This window comes from Thermobia domestica, chromosome 5 (assembly GCF_964235325.1).
Source record: "Thermobia domestica chromosome 5, izTheDome1.hap1.1, whole genome shotgun sequence".
In the NCBI taxonomy this organism is placed as follows: Eukaryota; Metazoa; Arthropoda; class Insecta; order Zygentoma; family Lepismatidae; genus Thermobia; species Thermobia domestica.
Window position 1 is genome coordinate 8,417,805 of NC_137458.1, and position 19,543 is coordinate 8,437,347.

A 19,543-nucleotide genomic window follows, 5' to 3' on the forward strand; every position below is an offset into this window, starting at 1 on the left:
ACAAAAACCTATTGCAAATAATAGTATTTCAACTATGGATAACACTCCAGCAGTGCAAAGTGATGCTTGTAAACAGACTCCTAACCTGCAAACGCTGCCATCTCGTAATGAAGGAAGAAAGACTGAACATGCGCCTTCGCTTGGAATTTCAGCAAATGACCTAGGTGATCTTTGTAGCGGACCAGCTCGTCCAATCTTGCAGCATTTTCCTTTGACAGACTTTCCAGGTAATAGAAAGCGCAACTTTTCTGTTTTGTACTACAAAAAGCATGAATGGGTAGAATACAGCATTAAAAACGATGCAGTTTATTGCTTTGCCTGTAGGCAATTTCCCTCAAGCAACAGAGAAGAGTTATTTGTTAAAAAGGATATGAAAAATTGGAAAAAGGCTGGTGAGAAATTAGATAAGCATGCCATTAGTATAGCACATTCTTTTTCTGTGACGAAATGGGTTGAATACAGAAAACCATGTCAGTCCGTGCAAACATTATTGTCCGACAACCACAAAGAACTAGTACTAGAAAACAGATACTATATGAAAAAGTTAATAGATATATTGCTATATCTGTTAAAGCAGGGTTTATCTCTAAGGGATCATGATGAGTCTGATATGTCAGGCAACAAAGGAAATTTCTTGGAATTATGTGACTTTTTTTCTAAGTACGATGAAAATTTCAAAGAAAAATACAATAAATATTTTAACATGACTAGCCCTAAAATCCAAAACGAGTTGTTGTGCATCATAAAAACAGAAGTTTTAAAAGTGATTGTAGACGAAATAAATAGCTCTGGATGTTTTGCACTAATGGTAGATGAAGCAAAACCCCATAGAACTAGCAGCTTTGCATTTGCGTCAGGTATTTAGTAGGACAAGAGATCAAAGAAAGAGTAATAGGCATTGAAGATGTGTCACTTTCAAGGTCTGCTATTTCATTAGCTGATGTTATATTTAAAAAAAAATAGGAGATATTGGATTAAGTGCGTTGGTAGTTGGCCAGGTATATGATGGAGCGAGTGTAATGTCTGGAATAAACAATGGTTTACAAGCTATCGTCAAAAAACAAAACCCCTACGCAATCTATGTCCACTGCTTGGCCCATAAAGTAAACCTAGTTCTAGTTGCAGCTTGCAAGGACAACGATTTAAGCTGCAATTTCTTTAACATTATGCAATGTCTGTACCAATACTTCAGCTATCCTGACACACACGCTGAGTTTCATATAGTTCGGAGAGAGCTAAACATTACCAGCCCGGGACCTCATGAAATTCACAAACTAAGCGATACTCGATGGCCTTGCAGAGCCAATTCAGTTGTATCTGTAAAAACAAACTACTCCGCAGTTATCGCTGCACTCACAGCTACAGCTTCTGACATAAGGAATCCCAAAAACCCTGAAGCAAAGGGTCTGCTTTCGTTTGTAACCTCACTGGATTTTATCGTATGTTTGTCAGTGTTTTCTCAGTGCTTGTCATTAATCAATGTACTTAGCCAAGCTCTACAAAAAGCTGACTCATCAATTGCACAAAATTCAAATGTTGCTAGGGGTGTGATCGAAGAGCTAACTAACAATCGAAACCAAGTCTCATGGGACAAGAAATGGCTAGACATAAAGGCTTTTGATAACGAGTTTGACCTAAGGATTTTTCAAAACAAAGATGAGAGTGGTATAGCTACAGATAATAGCTCCAAGCCTAAACGACCTCGAGTAATATCGAAAACCCTAGATGATTTTGTAATTTGTAGTTCAGTAGGCCAGAGAGATAGAGATGATATGTATCCTGAAACCACTAATTTGCAGAAAAGGGATGAATTTGTCAAAAATAAGTACAAAAATGACTTTTATTACCCTTTGCTACACATTTTAACAGAAGAGCTTAAAAGAAGGTTCAGCGGCGAAGCTTTGGAAATAGCTGATGCCAGCGAACGGTTTATCCGAGTAGATGAAGCTGGAGCAGAACCATTCATCACAATGTTTTCTATACCTGAAGTTGATAGAAATATACTAAAGGCAGAAATGGTAGTTTTAAGAAGAGTTATGGAAAGTTCTGGTATAGATCTGCAAAGAAACCCGCTAAAAGAAATTGTTGCAAAATTAATGGAAGTTGTATTAACGACCGGCTCAGAGACATACACAAGTTTTGGCACCCTTTTGAAGATTGCTCTCGTTTTGCCATCAAATAGTGCCACCTGTGAGAGATCTTTTTCATTAATGAGGCGGATTCACAACTGGTTGCGGTGCACTATGGGCCAAGAAAGGATGGACAACTTAATGGTCCTATACTCAGAATCAGATGTTGTAAGAAAATTGGATATAGAGAGTTTGGTTGATATCTACAGCTCAAAAAAAGGAAAAAAGAAAGATAACCCTTATGTAAAAAAATAGGCCTAAACCCTCAAAGTATTGATCATTTACTCAATAATTAAAAATGTGTTTTTCTCGAAGTTCTCAATGCAATAGTTAGACCTATCATTTTCAGTGTCATGACGTAATGTTTTTGTTTAACGTTTAATACGTTTTAACTAATAAAGAAGTTAAATCCTTAACTTAATGCTTTTAACTTAATACTCGTTTAATACTAACTATTAAAGATTTAAAATTAATACAATTCTTTATTTATTTTACCCTTTTCCACTACATCTTTTACATATCATACCAACTATTAGCATGACAGTAAAGCCGTTGAAGTCATTAAATACCCTTTACCCAGACCCCTTGGATGCCTCCCCCCCCCCCAAAATGCTATGGCAAACTCCGCCTACGACGGCAATTGATGACTTATCGTGCTGTCTATGTTCTTGTTAACTACTTTTTAAATAATATTTTTTATTTTGTAATAAAGAATACAAAATAAATAAATTTTAATAAATAGTAGAATTAAAATACAAATATTATTTAAAAAGTAATTAACAAGCAACACAGACAGCATGATAAGTCATCAATTGCCGTTGAGTTCATTTTTCTAGTCGCTGACATAATCTAGATTTTTGAGTAATTCAAATTCTGCTCACACTGTAATTTCTATGGATGGCAAAACTGAAAATTCTTCCGATTCGTGTTTTCGGGTATAGAATAACATTATCTATTATTGAGGTAAGTAACATTTCATTATCTCTTTTTACTTACGAAAAACTGGTAAAAGAAAAATCGTTAGCTTTTGAAAAATATTTAGTAGTCATTCCCTTAATCTCAAATGCTCAGATATCAAGAATGACAACTGGAATCACATGGATATAGTAATGAGAGTTATTTATATTTGAAATGCATTCATACCATTATCAAAAATTATCGATCCATTGCTGATAAAGGTCTTTCCAATATTTTTTTTGACTAATCGTCTATGTACAGTACTGGCTGTTAAAAAAAAAATAGCGTGCAGTTTTATTATATGGATCCATAGTATAAGTAGTAGTAGTAGTTAAAATTATTAGTAGCAGTAGAAACGGGTTAGAAGCCCCGAAGGGGTTGGTTGGGCTCTGTTCTCAACATGAAATGGGCAAATTAAGGACTTGCCCAAATTTTCTGTACATTTTACAATCTGTGGATCCGTATAGTAAAACTGTACCAAAATTAAAATAATATCACTGATAATATACATGCATTGGCGCCGATTTCTCCGTAACTTTGAGGGGCATTCATTATATTATATGAAGTTCCAAAGTTGGGCGTTCGTTTCCAGCAAAATTTTTAAAATTTACAGGAAAGATATGAATAATTTGATCGTTTGTGTGCTTGATAATATATAAGAGTCTCGAAAAATCTGTTTATTTGTTATATATAAGCGGTTATAATCATGGGACTATACGGCGAGCGGAGGGAACTACTTGGCGCAAGGTAACCGAACAGTTGCATTGTGGGAAAAACCGAGCATTTATGTTATCAACATGGCGAATGTACAAGGGCAATGAACTAACAGTTTTAATATTTTTGAAGCAATACGTTGGTAACGAGCAAAATCTTTTAAAAGTTTGTGAAGAGCACGGATTAATGAACCTAGTAACAAATTGCAGAAAGTGTGCAAAGGAGATAACAGCGAAGAAACGTTGCAAAAGCGGACGCCCAACTTCGGAATAAATGCCATATACCGTATATATAACAATAAAAATATATATTCATAAAAATACATGGGGCCCACGTGGGGAGACTCTCGCCCCCCCCCCCCCAGGATCGGCGCCCTTGTATACATGTGCTAGCGAGTACATTTTTCACTCTACAACACACTAGTAAATATCTTCAAAACAGTTGATAAAGAATTGGTTAAAATTATTTAAGTTACATTTTTTGCTAAGAAAAAGTTTGGATGCAGATTTATTGTACAGACTCATACATAAATTCGTTGCTTATACTATATAACGATACTTCCTTTTATCGACTCCCTATATCCTAAACTATTATTTTTGGGTTGTGGACTTGCATTTCTCTATGTTAGGAGGGCTTCAATGTACGTACACGATAAGAACTATTGTGTAGAAGCCACTAAACAACGTCTAAGAAGGACGAAACTAGCTGATTTTGATACCGTATTTCAAATCTTATGAAAAAGTAAAGAAAATAATATGAGAAGGTGTATATATTTTCTTCATGGCTAACTTTGAACCGAAATATCGTTCGAAATTAGATAGTTTGCTCTCACAAATTAGTTTTTCTCTAATATTAATTAAACATGTTTAAACATAATAATAGAAGTTTGCTGATCTTACTATGGAATGTCTTGTCTTCATCACCATTATCGGTGTTATTTAAAGAAGCATCAGCTTTAAAGTCAAGTATGCTAAAAATGTGAGTAAATTGAATTACTTGTACAAGAATTGAATTATCTTTTTAGAAATCGTAAAGAATTTTACAAATGGCGGAAGCCGCCATTTGCATTTTTTTTTGGTCGACTTTCAAGTCGCATTACCTGTCATATATAGGCCTAGTATGAAATAGATAGAAAAATTAGAATTGTTAATTATGTCAGTTTAGGAATAGGAGCACTAATTTGTCACAGTTAGGTAAAGAAATGTATAGCCACAATCAGGAGTAGTAAGAATCAAAATCGTTATGGAGTTCCAACGGGAAGAAGAGGGCCAGTTACCCAGTTAGTTAGGGTGAAAGATTTGAAAAAAATGAAAAAATAAATGAAATGTAAACGTGTAAGGTAATTGTAAATGAATGTAGGTGATTTCAAGAGTATTTGTAAGTGTGTATGAATAGTGTACGATGAGAATAGTTCATATTCTCCACTTCCTCTTCACCAGCTCACTCTTGGAGATGTTGACACTATCACATTCACCTACTATGGAATGCATAAAGATTTATGGGAAGTTACGTCAACTCAAAATTTTAATCAGTATATTCAGTGGCGGATGTAGCCGGGGGTTGGGAGCCTAGGCCATGTAATCGATCACGTAATCAAGAATATTGTTTTCTTTGCATTATGTCATCAATGATCGAATTTCAATACAAAAATATTTATTCTGAAATCGTAACACAAACTTAGAGAAACCTTTCAATATCACTGAGTTAGGTGTTGTGTTAAAAGCACTTAAGAAAGATATTGCCCCAGGAATAAACAGAATTAGATTTGAAAAACTTATCAGATACAGGTCATAAACATTTTTTTAAATTATTACAATCAAATGTAACCTACGAGCAAATTTCTTTCACATGGTAAAGAAATTAATACTACCTATACCGAAAAAAGTGCATTTGGTATTGCTGATAATTTCAGATATATTTGTCTAATTTTTTTGCATATATAAAATATTTGAAAACTTGGTCTTAAATAGACTAAAATGTTTCGTAGAGCATCATCAATTATGTCTAACAATATTACAGGCTTTCGGAAAATGTATTCAAAAACACATATGATGTGTTAGAGTAGTGGTGTACCGGTATTTACGATTTAATTTCGGGGGGGGGGGGGGCTTCGCCAACTTTAGTCCTGCAAATGTGGAAATTCTTTATAAAATTTCGGGGGATTAAGTCCGAAAGCCCCTCTTATATACCCACTGCGTTAGAGTCAATTATCTTAGATACCGCTATCAAAAGCAGTTTTATTAATTCAAGGAACAGCTCCATTGGTCTTCTGTAGAATAACAAGCTAAGGCCGATCTTATTTAATTTATACATTTTAGATTTAATCAATAAATAAAATGATCAACTTCTGATAATATAATTTCCAGATAACGTTTGCCTGACGTTGAACATTAATAACATAAAAGATAGTGTTAAAATTATAGAGAAGAAGTTGACACAATCAACAAAATGGTTCACTATCAATATTTTCAATGTATATTGGGCCAAGACTAAGTTCATAACATTTTCAAAAAAAAAAAAAAATATCCCTAGAGCATTCATTCAGGTAGAAAAATGTTTTTTATATATATAAATTCACAAAATGTAAAATATTTAGGATTAAATTTGACTAAAATTGAGTAAAAGACTACATTGGAAAACCCAATTAAATTACATGGTTAATGGATTAAGTACGTATAACAACCTAATACAGTAGAACTCCAATTATCCGAATCAATTGGGACCGGGCCCTATTCGGATAATCAAAAATTCGGATAATTGGATATTCCGAAAAAACATTGTAGTGTAGTGTATGCTAATATATATATATATATATATGTATATATTTATAATGTGTGTGTGTGTGTGTAACCGTATGAACAAGTGCTGTACACTAGTACAATATGAACAAAAAAAAATGAAATGAAATTTTTGAGTTTTACGTCCCACGGTTATGCCGGTTACAATATGAACAAACTCCATAGCTCTGGATAAGTAGCTTAACAAATAAAACACAGTTCTGACCAGAGCAGAATGAAATATATTAAAAACTATACTTACAATGTGTTACAGTTTCAAGGACCTAACGTTAGGTCCTTGAAACTGTCTGATGAAGAGGACGTCTGGTCCTTGAAACTGTAACACATTGTAAGTATAGTTTTTAATATATTTCATTCTGCTCTGGTCAGAACTGTGTTTTATTTGTTAGTACAATATGTATTGTACCGTACAGTACATGTTCGCGCTGCGCCTACACTAGCGGAAGGAAGGACAATAGCGCGCGTAGACAGAATCATTCTTTTGCGAATCGCAGTACGTTTACGTCTTAATTCTAAAGGAATTCGGATAGTCGGAGTTCGGATAATTGTAGTTCTACTGTACATGGTTTGGCTACCAAAAAAAAAAATGTAATGCCAATCCCAGTAATCTAATGGTTATATTTACACAATACATTATACTAAAAATCACATATGGAAGTATTTTTTCTAATAAAAGGTCTTTCTTCCGCAATACATTGTAAAAAAAAATTAAAATAATAACCATCCTTTTGCCTAAAACAAGCTATTTTCGAGAAAACTGATAATTCGTCGTTGGTAATTATTATGCGAAAGATGGCAAATGACTTTATCCAGGTTTGATAAACAGCATTCCCCTATCATAACAAAATTAAAATATATTAACAGCTTAACGAATATGAAATCAACGCCGTATATATATATATATATATATATATATATATATATATATATATATATATATATAAACAATCTTTTCAAGTCCACAAATTTTAAAATCATCCATTACCATATTTGTCGTGCGATTATTATACAAACTTAATAATGAACATGAAACTGTTACCTGCTAAAGTATATAACGCTATCTGGCTATCTCAAAATCACAACCTCAGAAAAAGATACAATATCAATATTCGCAGATGCCTCTAAATATGAGAATCAAAATGTGAGAGCAGCAACACAGACCATAAGATGTTTAATGTTGCAATTTAAATTACCTGAGCCTTATACAGAGTCGTTTTGACGTATGATTAGTGCCATACTAAAAGTTTTACTAAAGCATGATCATCAGAAGTATATTGAGAATCTCTGATTAGTACGTAGTAGTAGACTAAGTTAATCACATGTGACTAATTAATTTAGAGCAGAGGGTACCCTGGTTTAACCACAGTAAACTTACGTTATGAGAATACAAAGGCAATTAACCCTTTTAAATTATGATGGCACAACACCTGTGCCATGGTATCTACCTTCGGAATTTGCTTTATAAGTAAAGCTTTTTAGACCTTTTTTTTTTTTTTTTTTGGCATTCATTCAAATATAGAAGCATCATAGAATATATATTATGGGCATTTTGCAGCCTCGCGTGCTCTGTCTGGGGGCTATGACGTCAAAAACATGGACGATGGGTTTTAAAAAAAGGGTATATTTGAGAAGTTTTTCTCAAAAATTCCCTGACACATTACTATTTACCCTAGAATAATGGTTTGTATCTCGTTGGTTTCGTTATGAGACAGGCTTTTGAAATGTACCACTCAAATTTCCCTATCGTGTACCAGAAGCGGGAAAATCTCATCCAAAATTGAAAAAGGGATTTTTTAAGAAACAATTCCCTTTTCCCCCATGTTTCTCTTCACAGGTACACGATAGTGTAATTTGAATGGTACCATTTGAAAGGCTGCCTTACGCTGAAGAAAATGAGGTATGGTTCATGTTGCTACAGTCAACAGACGTGTGTCAAAAAATCTCGATTTCTTTATTTTTTCATTTTTAGTCAATTACTTTAGTAAAGTATCTACAGTACAGTACCAGCTTTCCCCTATGTGAGCAATGGATACCCATTTTGCACATGGGGAAAGCTGGTACTGTTTGCACATGGGGCAATATTTTTTCCCTACCAAGTTTTCAAGATATAACATTGAAACTTCGTACAGTTATTACACATAGTATGTAGTATGTTCCGGATTTTTTGGGGCTCTGTGGGTTGACACAGGGGCCGGCCAGAGGGGCCCAAAATCCGGCAAAAGGGATTTTTGACAAAAATTTTCCTTTTTCACGAATTTTCTCCACTATGATACATGCTAGAGACATGTGAGTGATACCGTTCGAAAGACTGGTTCATGGCAAAGAAAACGAGGTACGATTCATGTTCCACAATGAACAGTCTTGATGATGATGATGATAGTATAGAAATTCAGCAAAAAGGTGTTATCAAGGGAAAATATGTAAATCAGCCGTAGCATCAAAACTATTCATCCCAGGGCTACTCTTTTTATGTCATTCTCTTCACCATAAAGCAAAGTTTTTTTTAGTAGCATTCACATGATCGTATCCTATACCAAAGGGGAGATATTCGCGATAAAAAAGGGATTTTTTTAAAAAATCCCATTTTCCCACTTTGAGCGGAAATTCCCGCATTTGGTACGCTTTCGGGAAATTTTACGGACACAGTTGGAAACACTGCTTTACTAGAAACAAAACGGGTTATGAACCATGATCCTACGGTAAATAGTCTTGACGCAATAGATGATTGAGTGAAAGTCTACAAAATACCTCAAAAAAGCCATACTTTAACCCTTTCCGGCACCTGGTTTTTTGGGCTATTTTTTATATTTTCAGTCAAGCAGCTACTGCATCGTCACTATTTATCCTAGGATCATGGTTCATACCTCATTCTCTTCAGAATGGAGCTGGCTTTCAAATGATACCACTTGCATGCTCATACCATATACCAGAAGCGGGAAAATGATATCAAAGGGAAAATTTCGGAGGGAAATTTTTTTCTCGCACTTTGGGCCCCTCTGGAGCGGCCCTGTGTGAACGTAGCCATATAAAAAAACCTGATAAATAGTACTTGGTATACTGAATGTGTGTGCCAAATTTCAAGTTTCTATCTGAATGTGTGTGCCAAATTTCAAGTTTCTATCTTGAATACCAAGGGCGGGAGAAATTTTATCAGGAATTCCCACCATGCCCCAAATTACCGTAAAACACCATGATTTCAGGTAAAAAAAAATTCCTGAGGCATCCCTAATTACCCTAGGGTCATGTTTCGTTCATCATTCTCTTCAGCTTAAAACTGCCTTTCAGGCGGTATGACTCACGTGTCTCCATCATGTATCTAAGGCGGGAAAATGAGGAAAAACGGGATTTTTTGGGTCTAAATATACTTTTTTCAACTTTTAGCCCCCTGTTTTAACGCAGAGATCTGAAAAGAAATCTGGTAAATACTACTCGGTGGGCTGAATGTTTATGCACAATTCCAATTTTCCAGGTGCAAAAGTAAGCCCGCCAAAATGAAATATACCGACAATGTTTCATATTCCCGTATACAGAGGGAAATTTTTAAACATTCCCTGAGACATCCCTAATTACCCTAGGATCATGTTTCGCCCATCATTCTCTTCAGAATAGAACTGCCTTTCAGGTAGTACCATTCACTTGTCCCCATCATGTATCTAAGGCGAAAAAATCCCGTGAAAGGGATTTTTTGGTAAAAATTTCCTTCTTTCAACGTTTAGCCCCTCTGTACCCCCCTGTTTTAACGCAGAAATCTGAAAAAAATCCGGTAGATACTACTCGGTGGGTTGAATGTTTGTGCACAATTTCAATCTTCTACGTACAAAAATAAGCCCACAAAAAATAATACCGAACATGTCCAAAATTCCCCTATACAGAAGTATATTTTGGTAAAAATTCCCTGACACTTCCCTAATTACCCTAGGGCCATGTGTCGCACATCATTCTCCTCAGAATAGAACTGCCTTTCAGGCGGTACCATTAACTTGTCTCCATCATGTATCTAAGGCGGGAAAATGAGGAAAAACGGGATTTTCAGGTAAAAATATCCCTTTTTTCAACTTTTTGACCCTCTGGATTCCCCCCCCCCCCTGTTTTAACGCAGAAATCTGAAAACAATCTGGTAAATACTACTCGGTGGACTGCATGTTTGTGCAAAATTTCAATCTTCTACGTGCAAAAATGAGCCCGCCAAAAATACTTTACATAAACCCCCCCAGAAAGTATTACACGAAAATATAAATTTTAGACTTATGACGTCATCACCTCCTATGTCTCGACGCAGGAAGGTGTGAAACGTAATGTCTTCTACAATGCCTCTGGACTTGGAAAAAAAAAACCGGACGAAAGAGCTCAAATAGGAGAGTTATAACGCAATGTACCATGAAACACCCCGTATGGTACAAATTGTACCATGGGATCCCCAAAGGGTTGAAAGGGTTAATAACCTTTCTTTCTTTCTTTTCTTTCACCTCATCGGGTGAGTTAACAATAAAACAACTATTAAGTTCGAGTCTTCTATAATAGCAGAATTGTTTCTTAAAATAAGTAGTGAGAGATGAGTAGAAAATGTCCAGGTTTCTGAGGGATGCATACGATAAAATATTTTTTTCCCTTCTAATTACAACACAATCCTTCTATTGTCGGTAATATTAATTGTCTTCTACTTAGTCCTGGCAAAAATACATCCATCAGAAATAAATAAGTTCATTATAATCTGATTTCGTAACTATTTATAAGTTGTTGTGTTGTCAAATTACAAGGAAAACATTTCGAATTCCATATATTTTCATTTTTACAAAATATGCATGCGCACATCTAGATTTTCTAGTTGCCACATTTTTTTTTCTCACTCATACTCAAATTAACTCATTAGCTGAACTCCAAGCAGACCAAAAAGTATGATACAACCTCCTTAGTACATAACTAATACGACATTGATCGCAACCAGTTCGTCTCCTAAGTTTATATTCACCTATAAAAGTGGACCATTTGCATTATGTCATGCACTACTTTATGTCAAGGACTAAAAGATCAAATCTTCCTGTACCAACTCTACAGTGTTTTAACTTCATTGGCTAACACTCACTGGAATTCTAAAAGAGTACTTTGAATATAAAATTGTTATGTCCTTCGTTAAATAAGGAAAACAAATAAAATGTTCATTTTTATTAAAGCACATGGTAGTAAACAAATCACTTCCACTATTGATTTAACTGCTAAAGAATGTTGAAAGAAGTCAGGCATCTCTCTAAAACATTTCTTATCAAAACTTATAAGAGAAATTTCAAAAAGATATTAAAAATTTCAGAAATAAAAACTCAAATGCAATTTTCTTAGGAAAACTTTATTAAAAAAAAAAAAAACACGAATGTAAAACCTCGAAACATTATAAAACTTCTTGATCAAAAACTACATTTTTTTTACAGGATCATGTTCGCTGCAGACCTTACTTCGGTAAAAATTGATCCAAATAAAAACAAAGGAAGCTATCACTGCTGGTGCGATTAGGGAATTGGAATATTAGATCACATAATTTTTGAATGTGATACACTTCAGAATAATCGTAGTGATCTCCTGGAACAACTAAATCAACACCTTGGATTTAACACTTTTGTATCAATCAGATCATAGCAACAAGGGCGTCATTTCAGACTTCACTTGAGGAGGTCAAGAGCACTACCGATATAAGCCTTTCACGTTTTGTTCTAGTATATTAGTAGATAATCGATTAAAGTATATGTATTCCTCAAACTCTTGTTGGAGGCAATTGCCCCATCCTGCCCTCCCTATATGACGCCACTGCATAGCAGAACTAAATTGGGATATTACCAAAGTTATTCTTCATTATTTTCAATTTACTATCATCAATTTCTTAAAAATTAGTAAATAAAACGTTAGTCCATTTATACCTGATAGAATATAAAGCGGTGTTTCCAAACTTGGTACAATTGTACAAAATTGAGCCCTTTTTGTCATTCATCGGTCCGTTGGTACTACGCTCTCATTTTCAGCCCCTTTTGTGAAAAGTTGGTACAATTGTATCCAATTCAACACTATTTAACAAATAGTTGTCACATTTCCAAAAGTGTTAGTAAGACTCTTCCAGACTAGTTAGAAATAATAGATAACATTGTGACTTAAAATTATTATTAATGTGTTGTGATGTCTTTCAGGGAAGATTGTAGGACCCAGGACCGGTTTTACATTTTTTTACAAATGTCAGTTTACTTACCTTTTTATTCTTCTCAGGCCCTCATTACACTATAGGATAAATCCTGGAAATCTCTTACGATTTTTCTGGAGTCAAAATCTCAATGTGTATGGCATCAGATCGCATGTCATTTCCTATATTCTAAACGATCCTATGATATATTTCTTGTTTATAGCACACTCTATTTCGGAAATAAAATTCATAAGATTTCGATTTAAGCGACATCAGTTGAGAGAAAGTGAAAACAAGTTTGTGTTGTTCCCGCCAACTGTAAAAATACTCAACAAAATAAAGAGTAATGCAGGGACTGATGAGGTGTGTTTTGCTAATTTATATTCTGATTTTATGCTTTGTTTAGAGGTGTGCAATTTAACAATAGCAATAGCGTTTGGTATCAATATCAGCAGGATGTGCACTGTGCACTGTAGGCACAAAAAGGGTAGGACTTCCAACGAGATATGTCAACATTTTTCCTCAGAAAAAAGATATATCCTAGGATTTATCTCCTAGTGTATAGCCGGATTTACAGTCTATTATCTTCATCCGGACGTGACATAAGCGAGAATAAGATGCAATAATTTATATTTTGATGTTTTATTATAACGTAATACTGTTTTATACACGAACTCGATGATTGATTTGCTCCTCGTTTTATATATATATATATATATATATATATATATATATATATTTCATGCCTGTCCATAATACCGCTTTGGTTTATTGGTCGCTTTGAAATAGAAGCGCGTTTGGTTTCCTTACGATACATACCGAAGTGCTTTATTTACTCCAACGGTTGGTTAGAGTCCTCCTAGTTGAATGTTTATTAAAATATTTTTTTAAAGGAGCACTTTCTTGATTTTGACTCTTGGTAGAGGGGGTAGCGGTCTAGAACTTTACCTGTTGTAGTTTCGTGTTACAGAGCCATGTATTAACATTGTATAAAATAATGAATTCAGCCTTTTTTTGTTCCATTTTGGTACTATTTTTCAGCCCACCCCAGAACTAGTGCTGTGGCAACACTATTATAAAGTGATAATTCTATGGAAAATTTGGTGCAGATTTACTGTACTGATCCACAAATTTTTAGAATATACAAAACAAATTTGTAATATTTGAATAGACCAGTGTGTAGGCCTAAATAATCGAAATATGTTGTATGCTTATCTACGTAGAAATACATGAAAATCTTACTTGTTCAGCATGGATTCGCCCATAAGGTAGCCATTAACCACAGTACAGAACGTGAAATGAAGTATCTGAAGTCAATATATTAATTCATGACGTGTAATCATAGAAGTGTCCAAGACACATATTTGTAAAATTCACGTAAGTAATGTGTCGTATTATTTTGGAACACAAATGTGTAAGCATTGAAGACATGTCGTGACTATACAATTTTCAGTAAGGTACAAATACATATTTCAGCACGTTAGGTAAGTCTTTTTATGCCATATACAGTATTTTGCATTATCTTTGTTTATTTATATACTCTCTGTCGCTGACGTGCCTGCTCCCTACGGAAGCACCCTCGCGGGTCCTCTGCTGCGCTCCTGCCCTGGCTTGGTTAGAGAGCGTTCGTTCTTTTTTAGTGGTTACCTAGCACAACAACTCTTAATGGTGTATGTGCACCGAAGCCCTCCTAAAGTGAATCTGCACAAAGAAGTACAAGTCCACATCTCAATAATGATTAGGATGATGATATATAGAGACAGTTTACTGATAAAGAAGTATATATATGTTTGGATCCCTACAATAAATCTGCATCGAAAAGTTTAGTTCACATATACCTGATGAAGTATTAGGCAATAGTGCTCACAAGAAAAAAGAACTGAAGGACAATAAATATTCTTTCAAGAGCAAATTCAATCGATTTATTCCAATTGGCAATGTTTTTACTGAATACTTCATTTTATAAGAAACCAATAAGTAATAATTGTAATCTTAATTATGCCCATCTGCACCGATACAAATATTTAGAAGCATAACACTAGGTAGTAGGTGACTGGAGCACTCCTTGGATCGTTATAGACCTCATATGATGAGGTAGAAAGAGGAATCTAATTACTCTGTGCATTTAAGAGAAATGCATTATGTATTAAAGAAAACTTTCGTTATTAACGTTAATTGCGTATGTTGTTAGTTGAAACAAGACTATATGATAATATTCTACTACTTGCAAGATATCTGCCGATTATCCTTGGATCGATAGATGTGTGTAAAACTCTCCGTCATATGTGACTTATGCTGATATAATTACTTAGTTCAGAATGGATTTCTTGAGCAGTTCGTCAGGTGTAGACACCGACACTGCAGAGGTAAGAAAGTCAGTTGATTGCCGTTCGTTTATTAGAGCAAAGCTGTTTATACGTTGTTGGATCGAATTTTGATCGTAACAATTCATTTCCATAACGTTTCACTTTTCATGTTGATAAAGTAGTGTACGTTAAGTTACATCACACGCTCAATGTTAACACATGAGAAACTTAAAAAACAGGATATTTTTAGATTTCATAAATAGATTTATGTCACTTGACAAATCTCTTAACGCCATAGCAAGAAAATATAGATGCTATCCCATTTGTAAAAATCTAAGGAAATCTGTGTTTTTATTTGGTTTCACAATCGGATTGGCTAAGTAAACAAAATATATCGGGGTCTTACCTCTTACATGTATGATAAGGTAGAAATACGAAATGCAGAGTGTGCTCTATACCACTCAGTAGTTCATTGTTTGTCATAGAAGTGTCCCAAAGCTGTCTCATACGCAAGACATGTATTTTATGTCATATAAAGTGTTTTTCCACTATTGTCATTTATGAGTTTACTCACCGTCGCTGACGTGCGCATCGCTGTGCGGGTCCTCCTGCTGCTCTCTCGTCTTAATTCGATTATAAAGTATTTGTGCTTTTTACTGGCTACCTAGCACAAATTGGTTTGCTTTTAAGTTGATTCGCGTTTTATACACTTACCTTTTATGCCATATGTCCTGTCTTTATACTCAGCCCTCCTGAAGTCTCTCTGTTCTCATTTATTGTAAGTTTTCCATTAAAAAGAAAAAAATTAAACAAAACTTTCTAAAGCAGTAAGAATGCATCTCCTGACAAGAAAACTTCATATTTCATTAATATAAGTACACTTTCATAAAATGAAATAGCACTAGAAAATAGGCCTGTATACTGTATAGTAGGCCTAGAGCTAAACTTTTATAATACAAATTACGGAAATACCTGCATTAAGTTTTTTTTCCAACGCGCTTAGAGATTGACGTGTTGTATTTCCTTAGAAACTGAAATTTCAACAATATTAATGTTAACGAATTTTACATCATACATATACAAGGTATGTTCAAAAAGTATCAAATCTTTGGTTGGCAAAAATACATTTATGATGTAAATGGGCGAAATTGGAAACACTAATCCCCTTCAAAGTTGCCTCCTTGGCAATGCACAAATTTCTTCCAACGCTGCCGCCATTGTTGGAAACACATCTGGAACACAGTTTTTGGAATGATCAGCAACCTTATCGTCGCATTCTGCATTTTTTCTCTTGACTCAAATCGGGTCCCTTTTAATGGCATTTTCAGCTTCGGAAATAACCAAAAGTCACACGGAACCATATTGGGTGAGTAGGGAGCCTGACAACACCCAGGAATGTTGTGTTTGGCGGTGAAAGCCTAAATCAAATTTCACGGACACTCTCCTCATGCCCAAATTCTCGTTCAAATTTGAATATACTGATCCGATTGAATGGTTTCCACTTGGTTTCGTGAAGTTTTTTTTTTTTGGCAAAATTTGATGCAAATATCTCTACTTAAGTTTTTCTGTCATTTTGAAAAAAAAAACTGAAATCCGACGACTGCGCACTACACGTCTTCACTTATTGGCCGAGTGCCAGTGACTGACGCTATCTGTGGGCGGGAAAATATTTAGACTGCGCATGAGTGTCCCCCTCTACATCTACACTGATAAATTATCCTGTGCTTCATTGATTTACGCAGGAAAAAATAAGGTTCGATATTTTTGAACTCACCTCATACATTACGAATTAATATTAACATTCACAATTTTTAAGGAGATCGGTTTACCTAAACTCCTTTTATATATTTGGCCTGTTCGTCCGTCCACGAGACGAAAAGTCTCAAGAATTAATTGATGAATCACCATCTAATTTGGTCGGAATGTAGGGAGTCAAAATTAGGGCTTAATTTTAGAGGTGTCCTTCCAGTATCAAATCTACCAAAAGAAACGGTTAAAACATTTATAAAATTTAGGTTAGGTTTTTGTTCTTCCTCACCTCAACTGTAGGTTGCTGGGCAACATGAAAATTTTCAAACTTTCCTCTTCTCTTGCGAGAGCTATTTTATACTTTATTAACGTTCCTTCTTCATAACTGCATCTAGATATTCTATCCTTGGTCTTCTTCTTCCTGGTTTTCCTTCTGTCTTTCCCCCTATCAGCATGGTGATCCAATCGGAGTGCCGAATAAGATGGCTAAGCATTTTTTCTTATTTTTTTCCTATTATCTTCATGATCTGTTGTTCTTCATTTACTTCCTTTAGTATGTCTTCATTCCTTTTCCTTTCCGTTCATGATATGCGCTGCATTCTGCGCCAACATCACATTTCAAATGCTTCCACCTTGGATATTTCAGCTTTTCTCAATCTCCACGTCTCTCATCCGTAAAGCGCACGCTCCATACCAGAGTCTTAATAAATCGTTTTCGAACGTCCAACGACACATTTCTTGATGTTAGCAGTCCTCTTTTCCTATTGAATGCTTGTTTATCCTGTGCAATTCTTGAATTTACATCTTTTTCACTTCTTCCGTCCGACTTCCTAAATAGGGAATGTCTTAACGTCTTCGATTTTCTCTTCATCTAGCCATATGTTTGGCCCTTCCTGTTCTGATCTTGTGCATTTTATCACTTTGGTTTTCTTATTTATCTTCATTTTGCATACTTTTTGCAGTAGATCGTTCAAGTTTGAAAGTGCTTGCTTCAAGTTCTTTTCGTTCTCCGTTATCAGTGCTATATCATCAGCAAACCTTATTGTGCTGGAAACCTGTTTATTTACCTTTACGCCTTTCTCGTTTTTATCAAAGAATTCTTTCATAGCCTCTTCTATGCAGACGTTGAACAGGACTGGTAAAAGTGCAGATCGTTGCCTTACTCCTTTACTTATATTTGCTTCCTTCTGATCTCTTCCTATAACATCTGTCTGGTTCTTGTAAAATTGGTATAGTGCACCGATTCCCCATGTTATGTGACTACCATGTTCCTGAAGTATCGAAACCTTCCACAAAGCTTCCGTGTCTTACAAACAGGGGCGGATCCGGGGGGGGGGTGATCGGGGCGATCGCCCAACCAGAAGAGTAAACTTTCTTATTTCATATATATAAATAAAAACCCATCCCAAAGTTTGGAGCCCTTAAAAGTAGCAGTAGAAGCTGTCTTTTATTTTATATGACAACCCCCCCCCCAGAAGTCAGTCCTGGATCCGCCCCTGCTTACAAATAGTACCAACTTCTACATGTGATGTCTCGTATTAAACATAACTTTACTCCCACCCTTACACACCTAAAGATAACTAAGAACCCCCAAATCACGATTTCTTACCTCCTCCTCTAAATTTTCCAAATTTTTAGTAAAAACGGAGGGTTACCATTGAAGTTAACCCAAAGAGAGGAATAAAGTTGGTTGGTTTGGTGCAGGCAATACCTAAACCGGAAGTGGTAGAAATAAGCCATTTCCGGTTTTTATATTGATCACTATAGATCAAAAATGGTAATAACTAGCGAGGTGCGATTTCTGCAATCGATTGAGGGTCTCAAGAATATATTTCAACGTCGTCCTTAACTCTCTATTAAAATTGAAAGTGGGAGAAATAGACCACCAGGCTCTACTGGTTTTAACATTGATCCTTATAGAGTAGAAATGAAAACTTTTATCGGGATTCTCCCGTTTCCTCCCACTTTCTTCATTCCACCATTTCACTCATCTCTCATCATCATCACCGTCTCCTTCAGCCTAACCGGCATAACTGTGTTACGTAAAACTTAAAGATTTCATTTCATTTTCCATGGCCATGTTAGCCCGTCACTATAGTGTTCACGCCGAGTCGTGAAGCTTGGCCTAGATCTACCGATTTCACCACCCAATAGAACGCGAGGATGTGTTCCCTCGTCAACCCTTACCCATCATGTTTTGTCAGTGTCATCTCTCGCGCTACACGGAAGACATCTCCCGAGAGTACAATGTTGTCGGATTGGCGCCAAGTTCCGTTTTGTCAATTGTTTTTTGTTGCGTTATATTTTCGTTGTTTCTATACATGTTATTGTTACCGTTTTAGAATAATTGCTACATTGGTTATTATTGTGCAGTGTCATTATTGGAAATTTTTAAATGTCTTTTTTTTTTTAAAAAAAATGCTCATTTACTATGTCTTCAACATTTGGCAACATTGTTGGTAAATTTCAGCTGTTTGACGTTTTCCCTCGAGTGCGTGCTCAGGAAGCGGCTCCACGAATTGTACCAAAGTTTTCCGATGTATTTGAGCTGAAGCAAAATATTTCTATGATTGGTTAGAGCCCAAGCGTCACGACTCGGCGCGAGTACTATAGGATTAGGATTAGGAATTAATTTCTGGACTTTCGGCATTTATTGACATGTTAGTCCGTCACTAGGATTAGGAATTAGATCTCTGGGCTTTGAACATCCATGGCCACCGTCACGACGTC

General features: G+C 35.4%; 3 protein-coding genes across 5 annotated transcripts in view; all 3 read left to right on the forward strand.

The window, feature by feature from the left end:
- Positions 1–34: 34 nt before the first annotated feature.
- On the forward strand, positions 35–865 carry LOC145684573 (zinc finger MYM-type protein 1-like). Its single transcript, XM_081756966.1, has one exon. It carries the CDS (start codon positions 35–37, stop codon positions 863–865), a length of 831 nt encoding a protein of 276 aa, XP_081613092.1.
- Positions 866–1,019: 154 nt separating this feature from the next.
- On the forward strand, positions 1,020–2,384 carry LOC145684574 (zinc finger MYM-type protein 1-like). The gene has a single exon (XM_081756967.1). It carries the CDS (start codon positions 1,020–1,022, stop codon positions 2,382–2,384), a length of 1,365 nt encoding a protein of 454 aa, XP_081613093.1.
- A 635-nt stretch (positions 2,385–3,019) lies between these two features.
- Positions 3,020–19,543, forward strand: part of LOC145685712 (serine/threonine-protein kinase 33-like) — a 161,088-nt gene continuing 144,564 nt past the window's right edge. For 2 of the 3 annotated variants that reach the window (XR_014131469.1, XM_081758160.1), the window contains exon 1: positions 3,020–3,092. Coding sequence is in view for 2 of the 3 variants with exons in the window: in XM_081758160.1 (XP_081614286.1) it covers positions 3,027–3,092 (66 nt within the window). In the remaining variant the exon portion in view is untranslated. Of the gene's footprint in view, positions 3,093–14,888; positions 15,125–19,543 lie in introns of those variants that run through there. The other variant, XM_081758161.1, reaches the window with a different exon arrangement.